General features: G+C 40.6%; 2 protein-coding genes across 3 annotated transcripts in view; one reads left to right on the top strand and one right to left on the bottom strand.

Annotated features, from left to right (window-relative positions):
* Window positions 1-1,579: 1,579 nt before the first annotated feature.
* On the top strand, window positions 1,580-10,913 carry oxnad1 (oxidoreductase NAD-binding domain containing 1). Its single transcript, XM_034241105.1, has 8 exons — window positions 1,580-1,713; window positions 2,428-2,540; window positions 3,769-3,832; window positions 4,589-4,692; window positions 6,532-6,673; window positions 8,105-8,350; window positions 9,032-9,140; window positions 9,361-10,913. Exons 2-8 carry the CDS (start codon window positions 2,434-2,436, stop codon window positions 9,516-9,518), a joined length of 930 nt encoding a protein of 309 aa, XP_034096996.1. The 5' UTR covers window positions 1,580-1,713; window positions 2,428-2,433; the 3' UTR covers window positions 9,519-10,913.
* Window positions 10,914-10,915: 2 nt separating this feature from the next.
* rftn1a (raftlin, lipid raft linker 1a) overlaps window positions 10,916-18,483 on the bottom strand; it is a 28,371-nt gene continuing 20,803 nt past the window's right edge. The window contains exons 5-10 of one of the 2 annotated variants that reach the window (XM_034241104.1): window positions 16,992-17,685; window positions 16,183-16,386; window positions 14,260-14,369; window positions 13,931-14,034; window positions 12,858-12,933; window positions 10,916-12,614 (exon numbers count right to left, since the gene is read on the bottom strand). In XM_034241104.1, coding sequence (XP_034096995.1) covers window positions 12,201-12,614; window positions 12,858-12,933; window positions 13,931-14,034; window positions 14,260-14,369; window positions 16,183-16,386; window positions 16,992-17,685 — 1,602 coding nt within the window. In that variant the 3' untranslated portion in view covers window positions 10,916-12,200. Of the gene's footprint in view, window positions 12,615-12,857; window positions 12,934-13,930; window positions 14,035-14,259; window positions 14,370-16,182; window positions 16,387-16,988; window positions 17,686-18,483 lie in introns of both variants that reach the window. The other variant, XM_034241103.1, reaches the window with a different exon arrangement.

Raw genomic sequence — 18,483 nt, forward strand, 5'->3', positions numbered from 1 at the left:
TGCTGAACATGGGCTGTAGAGAACCGTGCAGATCTTCCCTATTAAGTGTGAGAGAGAGACACAGTTAAATACCAATAATACATTTTATTTGAGGGCACTTTTCAAAACATTCCATGTCACCTTACAATACACAAGTAAATCAATTACGAGCAGCGTTAAAATAAAAAAATGGTTGCATAGAAAACCACAGAGGAAAATTGCATATGGAGCAATTCAAGTGACAAGTGAGTAAAGCCAGTTTGAACTATTTATTTGTTAGGCTTGATTTGAAATAACACAGTGTCTGGATATATCATATATGTGATATCATTACTTCAGTTCAGTGTCTGATATATTATAATCACAAATACAAAATTCATTTAAGAATTATAAGTAACGATATAACATATAGTCACACAGTCTGACACTGTGTTGTTTTAAATCAAGCCTAAACGAATTTGTTCAAACTGGCTTTACTCACTTCAATTGCTCCTTAGACTGTTATTTTCCTCTGTGGTTTCCTATACGCAACACATTTGTGTATTGTATTGCCACTCATATTTTATTTGTAAGGTGACATTGAATTTTTGGAAAGAATATCATGTATTATTGTTATTATATCTGTGCCTCTCTTACACTGTTAATGTTCCTTTTTTAGGTTAATCCTGGTGTCAATAGGGAATATCTGCACTGTTCTCTACAGCCCAAAAATCACACTGGTGTAGCATTAATGGCACATTAAGTCTGCGTTATTATCTGTTATTATAGTGATAACGCTGATTGGGACAACTTCAAACTTTCTTAAATAAAATAATTTAAAACGAATTCATAATTCTGATTCATACATTCTTAGTAAAACTTAGTAAAAACTATTGAAAAATACGGTGTAAAAGTAATACTTTTTAAGTTACATATCAAAGTATAGTGTGTCCAACAAGATGTAGTAATGTGGCTCTTTCAAACTATAATTGTAATATTTATACAGTAATTTCAATATAAAACGTTTTAATAACAAACACATACAAATGACCAAGTCCCTTTCTGTTTAACTGATACAATTCAAAGCAGTATGCCATCTAGTGGTGTAAATGTGCTTTTGCAAAGCCCTGACCAACGTCAACATCCCTAGGTTTGTGTCATTCTGTCCGTGCAAATCTCAACATAATACTTGAATCACTTCATTGGCTCCAAGTAGAAGAAATAATCAACACACATATTGCATTTATTTATGGAGCCTCATATCTAGGCTTGATTTTAGCAGATCATTTTGTGGTTGAGAATATCTATGGCTATGAGTCTGTCTTACATAAGGCATACAATTCCCCCAAAAGAAAAATGACTGTTGATCAATGAAAGAGAGGGGAAATCCTAGATTAATGTTTAAAATGGCTTGAATTGAAACAGTTTTTAATGTATTTCTAGTAGTTGTTTCTACTTTCAACTTAATGTTTAATACTGTGAATGGGTTTTAAGGAATACACTTATATTTGAAAGATATTTCAAATTGTAAGAAAGAGTGGGCAGTCTGGTGGTCCATGCTCCAAAAGATGGCGCTACTGCGAAAAACTGAATGCAAAGCGACTCATCTACTAGAAGAAGACGCCAGCTGTAGTACAACCTCAAAGAAGAAGACGAAGAAGAAGAAGACTACTGTATAGTCATGTAACAGTAAGCTTATTATACAAGGTTATAAGGAAGATACATATGAATACCATTTGACATCGTCTTATCTCGGTAAGGAAAGCCTCTCTGCCGCTTGTTGTTTCCTATGGAGTTATGTGTCTGTGTGAAAATACGAACCGGCTTCGGAATGCTAACAGGTTTAGCATGTGAGCTAACCATCAACCTGACGAGGGAGGTCAAGCCACACACAAATAAATCACTATTATACCTTTTGGCTTTTTATCAATATGTCACCATTTTGACCTCTTATTCCTGTCATTCTCGTCATATAAAAAACACCAGTTTAGATTATGAAATTGTGAGTAACACTTAAGTCTTTAGTCATCTTAAATGTGTCAGTTTAGCTGTATGTACTACCTGACAATGTACAACATTTAAAGGAAGTATTTTTGAACATTGAATAGTAGGCCTACACATACACAGTATAGATCAAATCAACGGTTTACAAAGATAGAAATTACAAAAAACAACAACAATCATCTACAACAGAGAAAGGGTCTATTCAAGTAACTTCAATAAGTGAAATAATGAGAAAGGTTGCTGGGCGTTTACCTGACTTGAATACTAGATTATTCTGTGAGTTTGGTGACGTTTTCACTTTTCACACCGCATTGTTCGGGGGTTAAATTGGATGACAGCTGCTGTAACTTAAAGAGACTTTATTATCATATCATACGGAAGGAAAATGAACTGAGAATGATTGTGTTTTTTCCAAGTGCGAATTAAAACGTTTTTGCTAAATTCTCTTCGTTTATGTCATCCCAGGTAGAGATGCGAGTCCCCGGGTTCTGGTCCTTCGCAGCCCGGAGCTTCAGCCTCCAGTTTCCCGCCGCCGGGCCGCTCTGCTGCCGGCTGCTGGGCCCCAGCCAGGCCACAAGGTGAGTTTACTCTGGAAGGTACCAGCTGTGTTTGTTGGGGCTTTATTGTGTTCTACTACTAAGGCTACTCACTCCTGAAGCACTGGGGACTGACAACAAGGTAGCTATAGTGTGTCTTTATCCAGGAGAATGCTTGTTAGTTATTTTAAAAGTGTGTTTTTACTTAAAGAGTTACTTACTTTAAGGACTATATTGTCAAACATCAGAATCAGAAGTCTTTATGCGTCGCACAGCGGGAACATTTACATTCTTACAGCAAAGGGGACAGTGTAACGGAAAAATAAGAACAAGTAGAGTGAAATATTAATTAAAGAGGCAAGCTTATAATTATAAACTGCAGGGTTCTTACGGTCATTAAAAACCTGGAAAAGTTGTGGAAATTCAAAATGCTAATTCCAGGCCCTGGAAAAGTTATGGAAAACAATATTGGAAGTCTTGGAAAAGTCATGGAAATGTAACTAAAGTTGCATCAAATATAATTGATATGTTATCTAATCGCCGAAATAGTAATACTATAATGATAATAAATAGTGTAATGAAACGTAAAATGGCATTTAACTGACGAGGTATTTTGCTGGTGAGAGATTTTAGTTGCTTTGGCGTGTAGAAGCTAGTAAGCCTACTATTGGATTTGTTTTAGATAGGCACAACATGTTTCATATGCAAACCTTATTTTCCTGTTCCATGTTAAAATAAACCATTTTCAGTGGTACCGCTGAGAAAGAGTAATTTTTTTGGTCATGGAAAATTAGGTAAAGGTCATGGAAAAGTAATTGAAAATCATTGGTGAAAAAATGTATGAACCCTGAAAATTGTAAAAGTAATTAAACATATAGAGATATTACGATGTATGTTGCTTTTGGATTTTATGTGTTGAGGTTTTAGATATCGTCTACTCAGACATTTGTCTCCACCCCATATAGTTAAAAGAAAATCAATTGTATGTTTTAATGCTAAGAGCCCCACAAACAAAAGGCTATTTGCTTTTGTTAAATCAGGAAAACAGCACAAGTGTGAATCATGTCTAAACTTAAGCACATGAAACTAAAACTATCTCCATGGCTAGACACAGCTAGTTGTGAGTTGTAATTTAGGTGCACTGACCCTTTTAGGTTTGTTGTTGCTCTCTGGCAGAAAGGGCAAAGTCCACTTGCAGTTTTTGAATGTCATGTGGCTCTTCACTCACTGTGTAATGTTTGAGGTTAAACTACTTCCTTTGTTTTCAAAGAAACATGTCCTCCAAAAGAAAGATGGACCATCTAGAGAGAACAGCGGGCAACAACAGACAAAATGTAAGTTCATATTTATTTATTTTTTTGGATTAATATACACTATCTTTTACTTGTGCCACTTTTTAGCAGTACAATTTGAAGAGAAATCCCATCCTAGGTTTATAGGAAGCCAAATTCTTACCATCACTGTACCATCCTTGAAAAACACAAGTTCTTGAGTTTTGACACTCAAAAACTGACCCCCCCCCCCTTCATCCACAAAAAACACACTGGACGCTGCACTAGGTCAGAAACCAGAGGAGACTGTGAAGTCCACCGCAGACAGACGGACCACTTTTGGTCAAAATGTCCTCTCCATTAAAAGCAGCTCTTTCTGGAATAGCCTCCCAACTGAGATACGGGATTGTCCCACTCTCAATAGCTTTAAAGGTCAACTCAAAGAATGGTTGAGAAACAAAGAAACGTGCAATCACTGCTAAATGCACTTTAACACAGGGGTAACTCCTCTTGCACCTTATATGTCGTAGCTGCTATATTGTATTACCATGTCATAAATACTTGTGTATGCTGCTCTTGCCCTTTTGCACTTTTTGCATATCATGTATTTTGTTTTTGCTATGTTTGTAAAATGTAATTTTCTTAAATGGTTTATGTGAGGGGATGGAAATGAGCTCAAAGCTAAATCTGGCACTGTTACGCTTGACACATTTGAATGTTTTAAGTGTTCATTACTGTGCATTGTCCCTGCCAAATAAACGATTAAATACAAATAAAATAAATAAACTCTGCTCTGTTCCTGTGTGTTGCCTTACTTAGGCTCTGTATCCTGCTGAAGTACGTGGCATCATTAACGAGTCGGAGACGGTGAAACGTTTGAGAATAGCTGTTCCCCCAGACTTCAGCTTCAAAGCAGGACAGTGGTGAGTAGACTCGAGAGAAAATGTATGTTTTAAAAGAAAATACAGTTATATCAGGTCATCGACTATTATTTTTCCATAGAACAGTACCATATTACCACATGCACCTTCACCTGATATTTAGAAAAATATCATTAATGATACCTTCAAGCGACACATGCTCGATGATCTAGATAAGCCTCTGTTATCCGAGTCTCTGTTCACTTCAAATCAGAATCTAAATTCAAACCAACATTTTAAAAACGTTATGAAACATCCTTCTGGATTTCGCCTGTAGCGCTCATGGTAACCACAAGGTGGCGGCATTGTGTTGGATTAGTCCTTCCAAAACTTTTACAGTTAATAGGAATTTGCAGTTCTACATGACAGCATGCCTGTAAACCAGTTCTAGGTCACTGTTTATAAGAAAAATGTGTTTTCAGGATATATATTTCATCAGCTAAAGGAAGGATGACAGTTCATGAATTGTTTAAAGCTTTAACTCAAATAAGCAACCAAATAGTTGGGGACTTAATTAACAAGTTAGCTCATAAATATACTGTATGTAGGTAATAGTTTATGTACTGTATGCACTTGAAAGATATTTGAGGCACAGTGTCTTGTTTTTGACTTCTGCAAAACATTTGAAAATTGTTTAGTTTTCAAGATAATCTTCATTGACTCTCATTATCCCTAATAGCAAGTTAAGTACTTCATCTTGAAGGCATAGCTTTGTCTTGTCAGTCAGTGTTGTCAATGTTAATTAGGACCCTCCACATGCAGTATATGTACATGTGCCCATACTGTAGGTGGGCGGTGGTGAGACATTAAACCAGCAGCCAGTTGCTCCGTAGCGACTCATAATGAATGTTAAAGTATGGAAATCATTTCAATGTTTCTGAGGAAAAGAGACTGTTTAGTTGCTCGTCTCCAGGTGGGAGAGGAGGAGGAGGAGGAGGAGGATGAGGAGAAGGAGAAAGAGGTGGGTGGAACATATGTGTGCGGCAGATCCATATTTATGATGCCTCCGAAGGCTGTGGAGTCTCTCTCTCATGTGTAACAGTGGCTCTTTGTGTTGTCGGAACATTAGACTGTTAAGCATTGCTGTTTTCCTCTGGGAGTGGAGAACAGCAATGCTGACCGCTCGCTGACGGACAGATGCGACCACGTTGTGCGAGAGACTGGGACGCTTCATTTTCAAAAGACTAAAAGGCAACTCTGCATCTGGTCTGGTTTTGTTCTGCTTTGGTTTCTGCAACACGCTGCCCTCTTCACTGAGGTCAAAGGTCATTCACACTTTGACCCTCAGTCCAACGTGTTTTCTACTCTTCAATTAACCTTTGTAATAATCTGAAAAGTCAGCTATATTTCCTATAAGAATGTCTTTGTCCAGGAACACAAACATTAGAAAAATGGCTGAAATAAAACAATTGATGTTATGTTCCAAGATAAGATAAGATTGACCTTTATTGATCCCTGTAGGGAAATGTAGGTGTCTGAAACAGAATAAGACAGACAGACAGATAGTAGACATGGGATAATAAGAATATAAAAATAAATATTATTAAGATTAAACATGTAGTAACAGTGTGAATAGAAATAATAAAAATGACACAAGTTAAAATCTGAACAGTTGAATGAACAAATATACAGATATTTTATGTATTAAGGTTAAACATACAGTATATACATTTCACTTTAACAGCTATGACTATCTACTCTACTGCATTACATGTACCACACATTGTCAGACTCACACGGAACACATGGTTTTAGTCTATAAATGGATAAGCATGTGTTTAAACAGCCAATTATGGAACAAGTGGGTGGATTCATGTGTGTGTGTTGTGGTGGTGTGTGCAGGGTGGATCTCTTCATCCCCGGCGTGGAGAAGGTGGGAGGTTTCTCCATGTGCTCCGGCCCGGGTCTGCTGCAGAGGGAGGGCATCGTGGAGCTGGCCGTCAAATACGCAAAGCACCCCCCCGCCCACTGGATCCACACCATGGTGAGTGGGCAGAAAGCAGGATATGATATTGTGTATCAGAAATAGAGTGGTCATTTTCCAGGGAAAAGATTGCTTCCTATAAGTTGAAATATTTCAGTAAAGTGCATTTGGTCAGATTGCTATCTAATGGTTTGGAGGATTATTTTGTGTATGCATGAGGGAGAAAGTGTCGAGGTGAAATGCAGAAGAGAAGGAGTGGAGCCATCAGGGTGTTTGGAAATGCTAAAAATGTTATAGAGTTGCGAAATGAAGACTCCAGCCACACATTCGCAGCACTGGTATTTCTAAAAATGTGATTTTTGTAAAGGATAACGTCAGATGATTTAATTTGACTGCAGAAGCAATCGGCCCTTGCCGGTTCTGAAAAGTTACATTAAAAACTTGCAATACTCTCCCAATTGTTCATTCAATCCCATAAATCATAATCCGCTTCATCCTTTTTGTCGAGGTGCTGCGTAACAGCTGTCTAGGGTTACTTAAAGTGAGTCAGCGAATTTGAAAACTGCCTGCATAGAAGTTCAGAAGAATAATAGTGTGGCTACAAACGTAGGAAAGATGGTGAATAAACAGGGTAAATAAAGGTTGTGTGAATACATAGATAAAAGGAATACAGATATAGAAACGTCCTCTGTGCTTAACTGTATCTGGGCTTCAAAAAGTAATAGCGGTAGTGTGAACTTGAACAATGCCTTTTCCTACTTTCTGCCTGTTTGTTTGCAGCGTTTGTGTTTGATGACGGGACTAATAAATAGCTTTGAGCTTCTTCGCCTCGTCTTAATAAGTCTCAGAAAGCGAAGTGATGTGTTTGAGCATCCTGAGACGTACAGCTCTCTGCTCCGGGATCGTTTGATGATCCATTTGTTTGATACTGCGCTCCGACTCCTCTCACTGAGCAGGGATAGTGTAGGGAACACAGCAGCAGATTAAGTGTGTGTGTGTGTGTGTGTGTGTGTGTGTGTGTGTGTGTGTGTGTGTGTGTGTGTGTGTGTGTGTGTGTGTGTGTGTGTGTGTGTGTGTGTGTGTGTGTGTGTGTGTGTGTGTGTGTGTGTGTGTGTGTGTGTGTGTGTGGGTGTGTGTGTGTGTGTGTGTGTGTGTGTGTGTGTGGTGTGTGTGTGTGTGTGTGTGTGTGTGTGTGTGTGTGTGTGTGTGTGTGTGTGTGTGTGTGTGACTTCAAAGGGCTTTCTCTGCGCAACTTGTGAAATCTCTCTTCCCCACACTGAGCTGAGGTTTGTTGTGTGTTTGCACGCTGAACTGAAAGTGTCTGTTTCCTGAGGCTTGTGTTCGGTGTAGGGGAAGCGATGCTGTATTTATTTAAGTCAAAAGGTGTATTTCAGCTGCTGGGAAAGAGACAACGAGTCAACACAGTCTGCTGCTCTCTCCTTATCAGCCTCTCTTCTCCCCCCCCCCCCCCCCCCCCCCCCCCCTCCTCAGTGTACAGTGGGCTCCCAGGTTGCCATGCGTGTCGGCGGGGACTTCTTCTTCGACCCCTCGCCCTCTGACCCCTCTGTTGATTTGCTGCTGGTGGCGGGTGGTGTGGGGATCAACCCCTTGTACTCCATCCTGCTGCACACCTCAGATCTGCTGCATCGCAACCAGGCCTCAGGGGGGCGGGACTTCAACATAGGCTCCGCCCACCTCTGCTACAGCGCCAAGAACACCCAGGAGCTGCTCTTCAAGGTGTGTTGGTTTTCACTGTTGGAATTAAGTCTAGGTGACATGGCTATTATAATATATTATATTTGAACCTATGCAGGAACATACATGTATAAAGTATTCTCTTGATTTAAATACTGTTTGATTTAACTCTATGATGCATATGGTTATACAAGTGGGATCATCCTATCAAACGTAGCTGAATTTAAAGGGGAACACAGCTGTTTATGATATATAAGTATGCTAGTTTTATAAGTTTGATTTCACACAATATATATATTCTGTTTCATCTGAAATGCAGTCTTCGGGCAGTATTTTATTTGTTTTAATGGTTTGTAATATTTATTATTTAGTATCTATATTTTGTGTCTGTGAGAGGGAGAGATCTAGAGAAGAAAACGCAAAGCAACCTTTATGCCGGCGGCTTTAAAAATGTGTTTGTGATTTTTGCAATATGCTCACTAACTATATATAACTATATCTCAAGTAGAACAATATGCAGTTGTATCAATATACTACCTATTCCTAGTTATATTACTAATATTCCTAATATATTGCAGTATAATTTGAGGATTTATTTTTAAGCTTTCGATATAGCTAGACAAACACAACAGTGTCTAAGCGTTTTGTACACATGAGCAGGTGTGCCTAGTATGCATTATATAAGAGAAACTCTACCTTAACTACGACCTGTGTTGTTCCCAGAGCTCCATCATCGCTGCGTGTCTGGAGTTCCCCGACAAGCTCTCCTGTGACCTCCACGTCACGCAGCAGATCACAGATGTTGACTCACACCTCCAGCCTTTTATCAACCGTAAGTAATGCTCGAACCGCACATATCTACACGCATATCTGTTATTTGTTAGCAGGGATGATTTACTGACTGTCACGTTCTACCACAGTTTCTCTCTGTTGATGAATCTGTCCTTCATGTAGAACGACTCTATCAAAGCTGCACATGGCAGACGAGGGAGAACTAGGTGCCGCCTCGCCGAGCCTTGATTCATTGTTTGACTTCCCTTGTGTCTCCTTAGGTGGGAGAATCACAGAGGAGGAGCTGCGTTCTCACGTGGACCTGCAGAGGACTTTGTGCTTCCTGTGTGGACCCCCGCCCATGATAGAAACACTTTCCAAAACCCTCCTAGACTTCGGACTCCCGAAAGACAGAATCCTCTTTGAGAAGTGGTGGTAGAACCCTTTGCAATCTTCAGGGGGAGGATATTGCGTGTGTGTCGAGAATGAAAACATTTATGAGCGCCGGAGGAAATTCACTCACGGATCCCGAGCTACCTCAACCTGATCTGCTATACCACTGGGACCACCCACTATGCAACTACAAGCTGACTCTGAGTTTTATTTCCGATCATCGACAAAAGAGGACTGACTAACAGACTGTAAAATCTCTACTTTGGTGTCTTGACAAGACATTTCATAGCTCACCGTTTTGCTGAATATTCTAACAACAAAGACACACCGTCACACAGCTGTGTTACACATCTTCATATCTGATCTCATTTCCAGCCTATAATTGCTTGACTGAGGATCTACTTGAGTAGATTATAATGTTTAGTCTGACCCAAATTGTTCACATTAATGTTAAGGCAACAATTTATTTATTCAAGCAAGTCATGGAACAATAATTTAAGAAAAAGACAGATGAAGCTTTATTAATCCTAATCCAGTTTTCCACCACTGTACACACACACACACACACACACACACACACAGGCCTATACAGGTTTGGTGCCCAGGACACTGGCAACTCCACAGCTACTAGTCCACGCACTTTTAATTTTTTCGACCGGCCGGGCGGGACTTGAACCGGCGACCTTCAGTTTCCAAGCCAAGATACCTACAGACTGAGCTGCGTAGCCAAAAGAGTCTTTTTTTTTTTAGGCAGACAAACTGTATGCATATTTCACAATCTTATATCTCTTGGCAATTCATTAAATAAGCGACATACCCATACAGATGTCTTCAAAGTCTCTATGGTAAAGAGGGTTAGTGCAAGCAATCTGTTATTTTACACTTTACATACGTGTTGGAAAGACTGATTTACCTCTCTCTATTTTATCATGTGTTTAAGCAGTGTTATGGTGTGTATATAACTCGGAGCTATTTATTTGCAGAGCTGTTTGGCTGATGACTTTGACTGCATTGGAGCGTTGTTTTTCACATTTTACCCGCATGCTAACTTCAGTGTATTTTTAGTGTTTCAAGAAACGCAACAATTTCCCACGTATTGGCACGTGTCCCTGCATGTTTTACTCCATCACACACCCTTACATGCATACAGTGTGCCAATCTCACATACATTGTAACTCAATCACACACATCTACATAGCCATAAACGGTTCTGGTCCCAGGGTGCAGTGCGTCTCCCATGGTGCACTGTAATAGAAGCTCCAGGTGGTCTCTGATTGGCTTGGATCACCGAACATCCCTCAGAGAGCTTCTTGTCGGCGTCTCAGTGGGGGTTACGCTGCAGAGGCCCTTTTGAGTGGTGTTTTGCTTTTCTTCCTCGTAGGAAGAACACAGTTTATGCCGGTAACGTGAGATTTAGAGGAAATAAAGGAAATTGAGTCAATCTGTTTTCAAACACTTTATTGACCTCCACTTTTATATAAAGACTCACATGTACTCAGACACGACACAGGTGGTCCAGGAAATAAGAAATAAATAGTGATAGATTGTTAATTTACACGTTTTTCAAAGAAGGAAAAGGTCAGTTTTTCTGAATTACAAAAGGCTTGTTTCCTTTCATCTTGTAGTCTAATCAAGTAAACTCATTTATGGTCTGTCTTCCAGCATTTAAAAAAGTTGGAAAGCAATTTCCCTGTTACTCTGGAAAATAAACAGACCAACAACTAATCAGTCTTCATAGGAACAGCTTTCTAAAGAAGAAACTGTGTTCTGTAAACTATTAGATCACAGCTTCAGATAAGAGATGTGATTTATATTTAGGTGGTGAGCACCATACATAGAAAAGCTTTTAACATCATTGTATTGAGGTGATGAAAGCTCAGAGATAGTTATTCCAAAATCAGGCCAGAGCAAACTAGATTCCTCCAGTGACAGCATACGTTTTTGTAATTATTTTGAACTCACTAAACATTATTGTTTAGACCAAACACCATTTACATTTTGGAGAAGAGTCCGGCCGATACAGAGAATTATAAAAGTCTGATAATTATGAAATTGGTCGATATTTGAATATAAAGTTGTGGTGAAGATACTTCATTGAGTGAAATATTTTAGACTTACTGTTGATGAAACTACAGTATGTCTTGAAGAAAAAGTGTCTTAATTACCTAAAAGCTGTCTGCAATTTCGTAGTTATTTACTTAGGCCGGTATAGATCCAAATCTATAATAAGCTACATTTGATGTATCAGTCGTGCTCCAACCGTGTACTTCATACTCTGTCGACTTGTCCCTTTCTTGTTTCTATCTTTAATTATATACTCCATATATAAAAATACAGCGAGCCCAGTGAAACTCCCTTTTTAACGTTCCTATTACAAGAAAAGTATTAAAATACAACAAGAGAATTAAGGCGTGGACTGGAGGTGGTTCTCTATCAGCCTTGCACAGATTCATTTCATATAATCAAACACATCAAATAGCAACAGTGACCCAAAGCAGAGAACTGCACAACACTTTCCCAAATCTGGGATCTACAACCTCAAAGACTCTCAACAGTGCAGGTAACAGCACATCAGGACCAGGAACAGTATGACTACATCTGGGTTGTCAGGGGAACAAAAAGAAACTCCAGATGAACAAAAAGTTATTTTAAAAAGGCATTGTTTTTGATCCTATAAACAGGCTTCAGCTCCCCCCCCCCCCCCCTCGCCTGCTTTGTGCCCAATGTGTCAACAGACGCCTGAAAACAGCTGCTGCTTGATCCTCTCCTCTGTCTTCCCCTCCTCCTTGACCCCCCCGCCACTTCTCCGGCACACATCTGTCCATCTCACCGACTCCTCCAGCTCGGACAGCTTGATCTCGTCCACGTCGGTTTCCTCTTCCTGTTCCTCGACAGAAGCTCTGCTCCCCGATAAGAACCAGAAGCCCCTTTGATGGTGTGTATCCTCTTCACTCTCCTTTCCACCTTCGCTCCTTACGCTGCCCCTGCTCTTCCTCCCCTCTTCTTCTTCCTCCTCCTCCTTTGAGTTCCTCCTCAACCTGTCCATCTCCGTCTCCATCAGAGGGGACATGTTCTCCCTCTCCTCTTCCGTTTCCCCAGTAGTTTTCTTCTTCGCCTTGCTGCGACCCCTGAGGTTGCGCATCTGAAACCAGAGAGAGTTTTGACACCTGCCAAACCACAACAAAGCCTCTCTCATTGATGCCTCTTTCCAGTACAGTTCGCCTATTATTAGACATTTATACTGAGTGTTTTTATTTGCTGTATGTCTCATATTTAGTAACAACTTTGTAATGGCACCTTCTGTGACATAAAGCCTGTATCCTAAAGGCAGAACAGACACAAGTGACAGATTTGAGGCGGAGATGGAAGACAATGGGGAACAAACCTTGAAGTCTTTTCTCTTGCGCTGCAGAACGGGTCTCTGAAGGAAGAGGATTTGCTTGGTCGACAAACTCCCGTCACTGCAGAAAGAAAAGAAACAGCACTTTTATTATTACTTGTACCTGTTTTTGTTATAATCTGTCGCTTTTGAAATCCAGATTCTGTTCGCTGCTGTTCGGAAAGTGACAGGTTACAAGACAACAGCACGTCAGCGACAGCGCTTTTGTTCGCAGCAGCGGCAGATATTAAAAGCGGTTTCATGTCGAGACGAGCATATGATCTTTATTTGTCAGATCTTTAACCATCTGTTCTGTGTATCTAAGCTACGCTGACAGGCCTAATCCCAAAAACAACCAGACAGACAGAGTCTAAGACATAAGAGAAAAGACTGTAAAATCAACAAAGCACTAATTAGTCCTTAGTTGTGTGAATATATAGAGAAAGTAAAGGACAGGTGTGTTTAAGGTTGTTAAAGTGGAATCTTTCAGAGATCCTTTCCTTCAGTAAATGCAAATATACAGCATAAACGTAAGAATCCTAGTTTGTAAGTAGTAGCAGCACAACATAGTTAAAGCTAAAATAGAAATGTGGTTCCTCTAACTGATGCATTATATATGACATGAAGTAATTAGCTAAATGTGTAAGCAGCATGCTTGAGATGTTTAATGGGAGAGGACAGAAGAAAAACTTTTTTGGACTTATGTATTTTCTTTTTGGTGAAAAGTTGGAGCTTTTGAACATTTCTTGAAATGTTTAGAGGGAACTATACATATTTAATGGAGTAACTCTGAATCTGAAATGTGTCCCAAATACACTTTTTGCTTTGTGTAAGATGTCTGAATCCCAAAGGTTTGAAAAACACTGGTTTCGTGCCGTAAAATGTGTTGAACTTCAACAAATGTGTATTATTATCCATGATCCTAAAAGTGACTAGAATTCTAAGCTGTCAAATAAATGTAGAGGAGTAGAGACTGCAATGTTTACCTCTTAAATGTACCAGTGCTTCAAAATTGTACTTAAATACAGTACTTGAGTAAATACTTTCCACCAGGGGTACGTTGGGGTGTGGTTCTGTACCTGTTGGTCTTCACAATGGGTGTGGGTAACACACACATCAGCCTCCATCCATAGGGAGCCAGAGACTGGAGTAGGGGGATGTAGTCTGTCTTCACCACAACTCCCTGGACATGAGAGACAGAAAACACTGAGGAAAAGGCATTGCACGCACGCACGCACGCACGCACGCACGCACGCACGCACGCACAATTTTAACTCAGCCGTAAGCTTACTTGCTACATTCCTTCATCTCCACTCTTTCAAGTAATGTTTGACAGAAAACAGCCTAAGCCTTCAGTCACAAAGGATTCCTCAAAGTGCACAGAGTATTAAAAACTCAAAAGACCCACATCAACAACGGTCCACTGCTCCACCACGATGGCGTCGTAGGAGGTGTGTGTGGCGTCCTCCGCGGAGCTCTGGAAGATGAACACACTGTCCACTGATGAAACGCCATTGTCTGGAGAAACGGGACAGGGTCAGATGAAGAGGGGAGGATGTATGTGAGTCAGACAGGAGTTACAAGCTCATCTCCACTCTCCAATCTCTCACTATTGATCCCCCTGTTCCCTCTAGCTTAAGCCTACTTATTCCATGGGTGACTGAACAGTGACTTATGGCATAAGTCGAGGACTTAACTCACGTCGCTCCATGGATATCATCCATACCCTGCAGTGGAGCGGAGGCTACAGCCCGAGCTGCTCCTTAATCTTGTCAATGTTGTGAAAGTTGAGGTGGTGTGGTGAAAAAGTTACGTTTGAGCTGCAACCATCCATATGTTTATTTGATAAGATCAAGTGAATGTGTTTAAGAGTAACTACACCCATCTAAGACTAAGACAGTCCAACAAAAACAATTTTTAAAGTGCACCTATCATGCTATTTTTAGGCAATAGCATAGGTCTCAGATATATACAAATATATAAAAAACATGTCTTTGAAGTGTTTTGCTCAGAATACCAAACAGATCACCCATTCTAGCCATGCCTCATATCCCTCTATTTCACTTCCTGTTTCAAAAGTGCTGATTTGGGGTATAAAGCTTTAAGAAAAAAACATATTGATAAAAAAAATAAAAGGTGGGGGCTGAGCTCATGCAGGAGATTCTACCGGCAGATACTGCGGTGATGAAACGCCATATCATGGATTATCAAGGATTATTTCTGAAACAGTATGGAGCTCAAAGGATTTCTCTATTGCCGGTTATACCACAAGGTGAGTTCCTTTTTATTTCCTGCTTCTTCACACACATGCTCTCCAGTACAGGTTAGCTCTGAGTGTTAGCGATGCTAATGTCAACACCGACCATATTACGTCCAAAACAGTCAGGCATTGTTTCTGATAGCAATGTTTCTGATAGGGCCGTGGGCGTAAAGCCAGCCTACATTTCCGATATTACGTCACATCGGATGCAAATCTGGATCAGCTCCGTTGTAGCCCCGTTTTTTGGAGATTTGGGTACGGAGGAAAAGAGAGGGTTTTATTTTTTGACGCTGTGTGAGTTCCCTGACACACCGGGGACACATCTTGATGTATAAAAGACATAGAAAAGTGCATTTTGCATGATAGGTCCCCTTTAACATGAACTACCCCCCCAAATCGTAACAAGATGTGCTAAAACTGAAATGTGATGTCATTAAATATAGAGTCTGAAACTGCTCCATAGACTCCATAATACATCAAGGAATACTGTATGTTATGCACTGAGAATACCAAGGGGAATATGCTGATTAAATTGGGACAATTCAAGTTTTAGAACCGGGAATACTACAATGGAAAAAGGCTCTTTTGGGTAAAAAGAAAAAACTCTGCGGAAACTGAAATCAGCCTCTCATTCATTGTCTACAGAGCAGCTCCTTCCCTGGGCTATGGAAATAAAACATTACAATTCTTAATTCATGTGGTGTCCGCCTTATTGGTCCACCGTGTTGGAGAACCCACAGGTAATCGTCACCCAACTCTGCAGGTAACCTTATCTTTCCGGAGGATTTGTAGCTTCTTTAAGCTTGTACCTTTTTGGAATTACGACCCTCAGCTTTACTGTCTTGGTTCAGTCTTCTGTCTGTTCTCATCAACGTTGTTTTCAGCAGTTTTTGAGGGGGAATTAGACCAATGACCAAGATTCCATCAAGTGCTATTAAAGATTAAAGTTGAGTACTTAATGGTACATTTGCTGATTCGATGTTTCATGCTCTACATGTGTGACTCTAGAGTGACAGCCCTTCAAAAAGGACGACATATGCAGTAGTTAATTGCTATGGCCACAAACCATACCGTTATTGTCTTCAAGTTGGAAGAACCCATCGATGAGGTGCGCCCCGCTGGTGAAATGCTGAGTCATGTGGTCGAGCCAGTTTGTGTCGACATCTGTGATCAGCCCTGCTTCCTTCTGCACCTGCAGCGGCACCCTGAGAGAGTAGAACCTCAGAGAAGTGTTCAGCTCCTCCGTGTGGTTGTACAAGGCGAAGAGCTGCATCCCTACAGGCACACAAACACAAAGCCAAAATGAACTCTGCATAATGAGGCTTTTTTATTCAATAACCCCAGTAGAAACAGGTAGTGGTGGCAGAAGTACTAAGATCTAAAATAGTATTACTGCAGTGTAGAAATACTCTGTTACACTCTGAAAAGTTAAAGTACTCATTGTGCACTGCAGGATTTACAATTTCAGAATACATATTTATTTATGTGTTTATCACTTTTACATTGAAACTGGTGATGGTCGAGCTCACCAATAATAATCCTTCATTATTCATCAGTTGATTTCAAAATGTGTAATAATTCTAAATCTACTAAGTTATATAAATGATCACATCATTGTAGTGGAGTAAAAAGTATCATTATGTGCAGCTGAGATTAAGTGGAATATCATTCAAAAGGGGCCTAAAATAGAAATATTATATATGCAAAAAGTGTTTGAGTACATTTACTCTTAATGCATGCTCTTGGGTGATATTAAGCTGTTTTGGGCTTTTTTCTGCTGTAACAAATGCAAATGTCCCCTCTGTGGGACTAATAAAGGTATTCTGATTCTGATTTAGTGACATTCCCTCACTGCAAACAGGAAGCTGATAACTTACTACCCTTCGCTGGCGGTGTAGCTGCATTCTCATCTTTCTCTGAACCCTTGATCCGGATATGGTTGTTGTTGTGCGTCGTCACTTTGCTCTGCCCCTCTGTGCAGGAGGACTTTCTCTCCGTGCCTCGATCCAGCTCAGGAGAGCTGGGCCAGCTGCAGGAGCTCGAGCTCTGTCTGTCTGTCTGATTGGAAAGATCCAAATGTGTCTCTGTGGACTCTTGGAGGTCTGCTAGACGGCCTCTCTGCTGTCTGATTATACCTGCAGCTTCTGGAGGGCTGGGACACAGCGGCTTCACCTGGGCTTCTGCCGGGTTCTGATTTGAACGCTTAAGAACTGTGTCCACACCGCTGAGATGCTGGTTCCTTGATTCTAGTGACTCGTTGAAGATTTGCTCACTGGCCTCCTCTTGGTCGAGCTCTAAACTCTGGATGGGTTTCAGAGGAATGACGTCTCTTGTCTCGTCGTCCTGTTTGTGATTTTCTACACCTTCATGATCTAACCCGGGCTCATTATGATGTGGTTCTGTTGGATCTGTTGGGCTGTTTTTGGCGCTGAAGGGATGTCGGTGAATAGGTGAGGGGCTTGAATGTAAGGAGGACAGATCCTCAGGGTCCCAGTTCCCTGAGTAGCAGGGTCCTCCGCCTGGCTGCTGGAGGAAGCCCACAAACATCACCCCCTGCTCCGCTACATCCTGGATCTGTAAGGGGTTTAGCATAACCACAACATTAACTCACATTAGAATACATTTAGAGATGTGGAAATATAAAAATACTTGTGTATGCTGCTCTTGCTCTTTTGCACCTTTTGTTTTTGCTATGTTTGTAAAACGTAAACTTCTTAAATGTTTTATGTGAGGGACTGCGGATGGAAATGAGCTCAAAGCTAAATCTGGCACTGTTACGCTTGACACATTTGAATGTTTCAAGTGTTCATTACTGTGCATTGTCCCTGCCAAATAAACGATTAAATAAAAAGGCATCTTTCAAAGCAGCACAAATACATGCTCTCTGTCTCTTCTTCTATCGTCAGACAAACAAAGCCTCATTTACACACAAACAAAGGCTGACGTACGCAGAGTAGATATTCAGCTGAATAACAACCTAGCTAATCATCTGCAAAGATCAAATATTCAAATGACAAAGGGACCTCATTATCTCAACGCATCCGTGTGTGTACGCGTACTTTGCCTGTGTGTGTGTGTGGGGGGGGGGGGGTTGTGTGTGTGTGTGTGCCGCTCCCTCCCATGTAGCACTGGTGGTTAATTGTCAGTTGATATTTGAGTTGACAGTTTTAGACAGGCTCGACGGGAGAGAAATCAAAATGCTAACTACTACCAAACAATAACGAAACACATCTTCCCCCATTACCCCACTGCTCTTGACACTTCACTCATTCATACTCACGCAATCACATATATTAACAGTCTCTCCATTACCAGCCGACACCCTCGCAATTACACAAAGTCACACAGTTTTTATCTGATGAGTACGTCCCG

Source organism: Gymnodraco acuticeps, unplaced genomic scaffold (assembly GCF_902827175.1).
Source record: "Gymnodraco acuticeps unplaced genomic scaffold, fGymAcu1.1, whole genome shotgun sequence".
Taxonomy (NCBI): domain Eukaryota; kingdom Metazoa; phylum Chordata; class Actinopteri; order Perciformes; family Bathydraconidae; genus Gymnodraco; species Gymnodraco acuticeps.

Excerpts from the sequence above, each read along its gene's own strand:
- oxnad1 (XM_034241105.1), top strand. The coding sequence starts at position 2,434 with ATGCGAGTCCCCGGGTTCTGGTCCTTCGCAGCCCGGAGCTTCAGCCTC. Across the intron at positions 3,833-4,588 it reads CGGGCAACAACAGACAAAAT|GCTCTGTATCCTGCTGAAGT; the intron begins GTAAGTTCATAT and ends TGCCTTACTTAG. Across the intron at positions 4,693-6,531 it reads AGCTTCAAAGCAGGACAGTG|GGTGGATCTCTTCATCCCCG; the intron begins GTGAGTAGACTC and ends TGGTGTGTGCAG.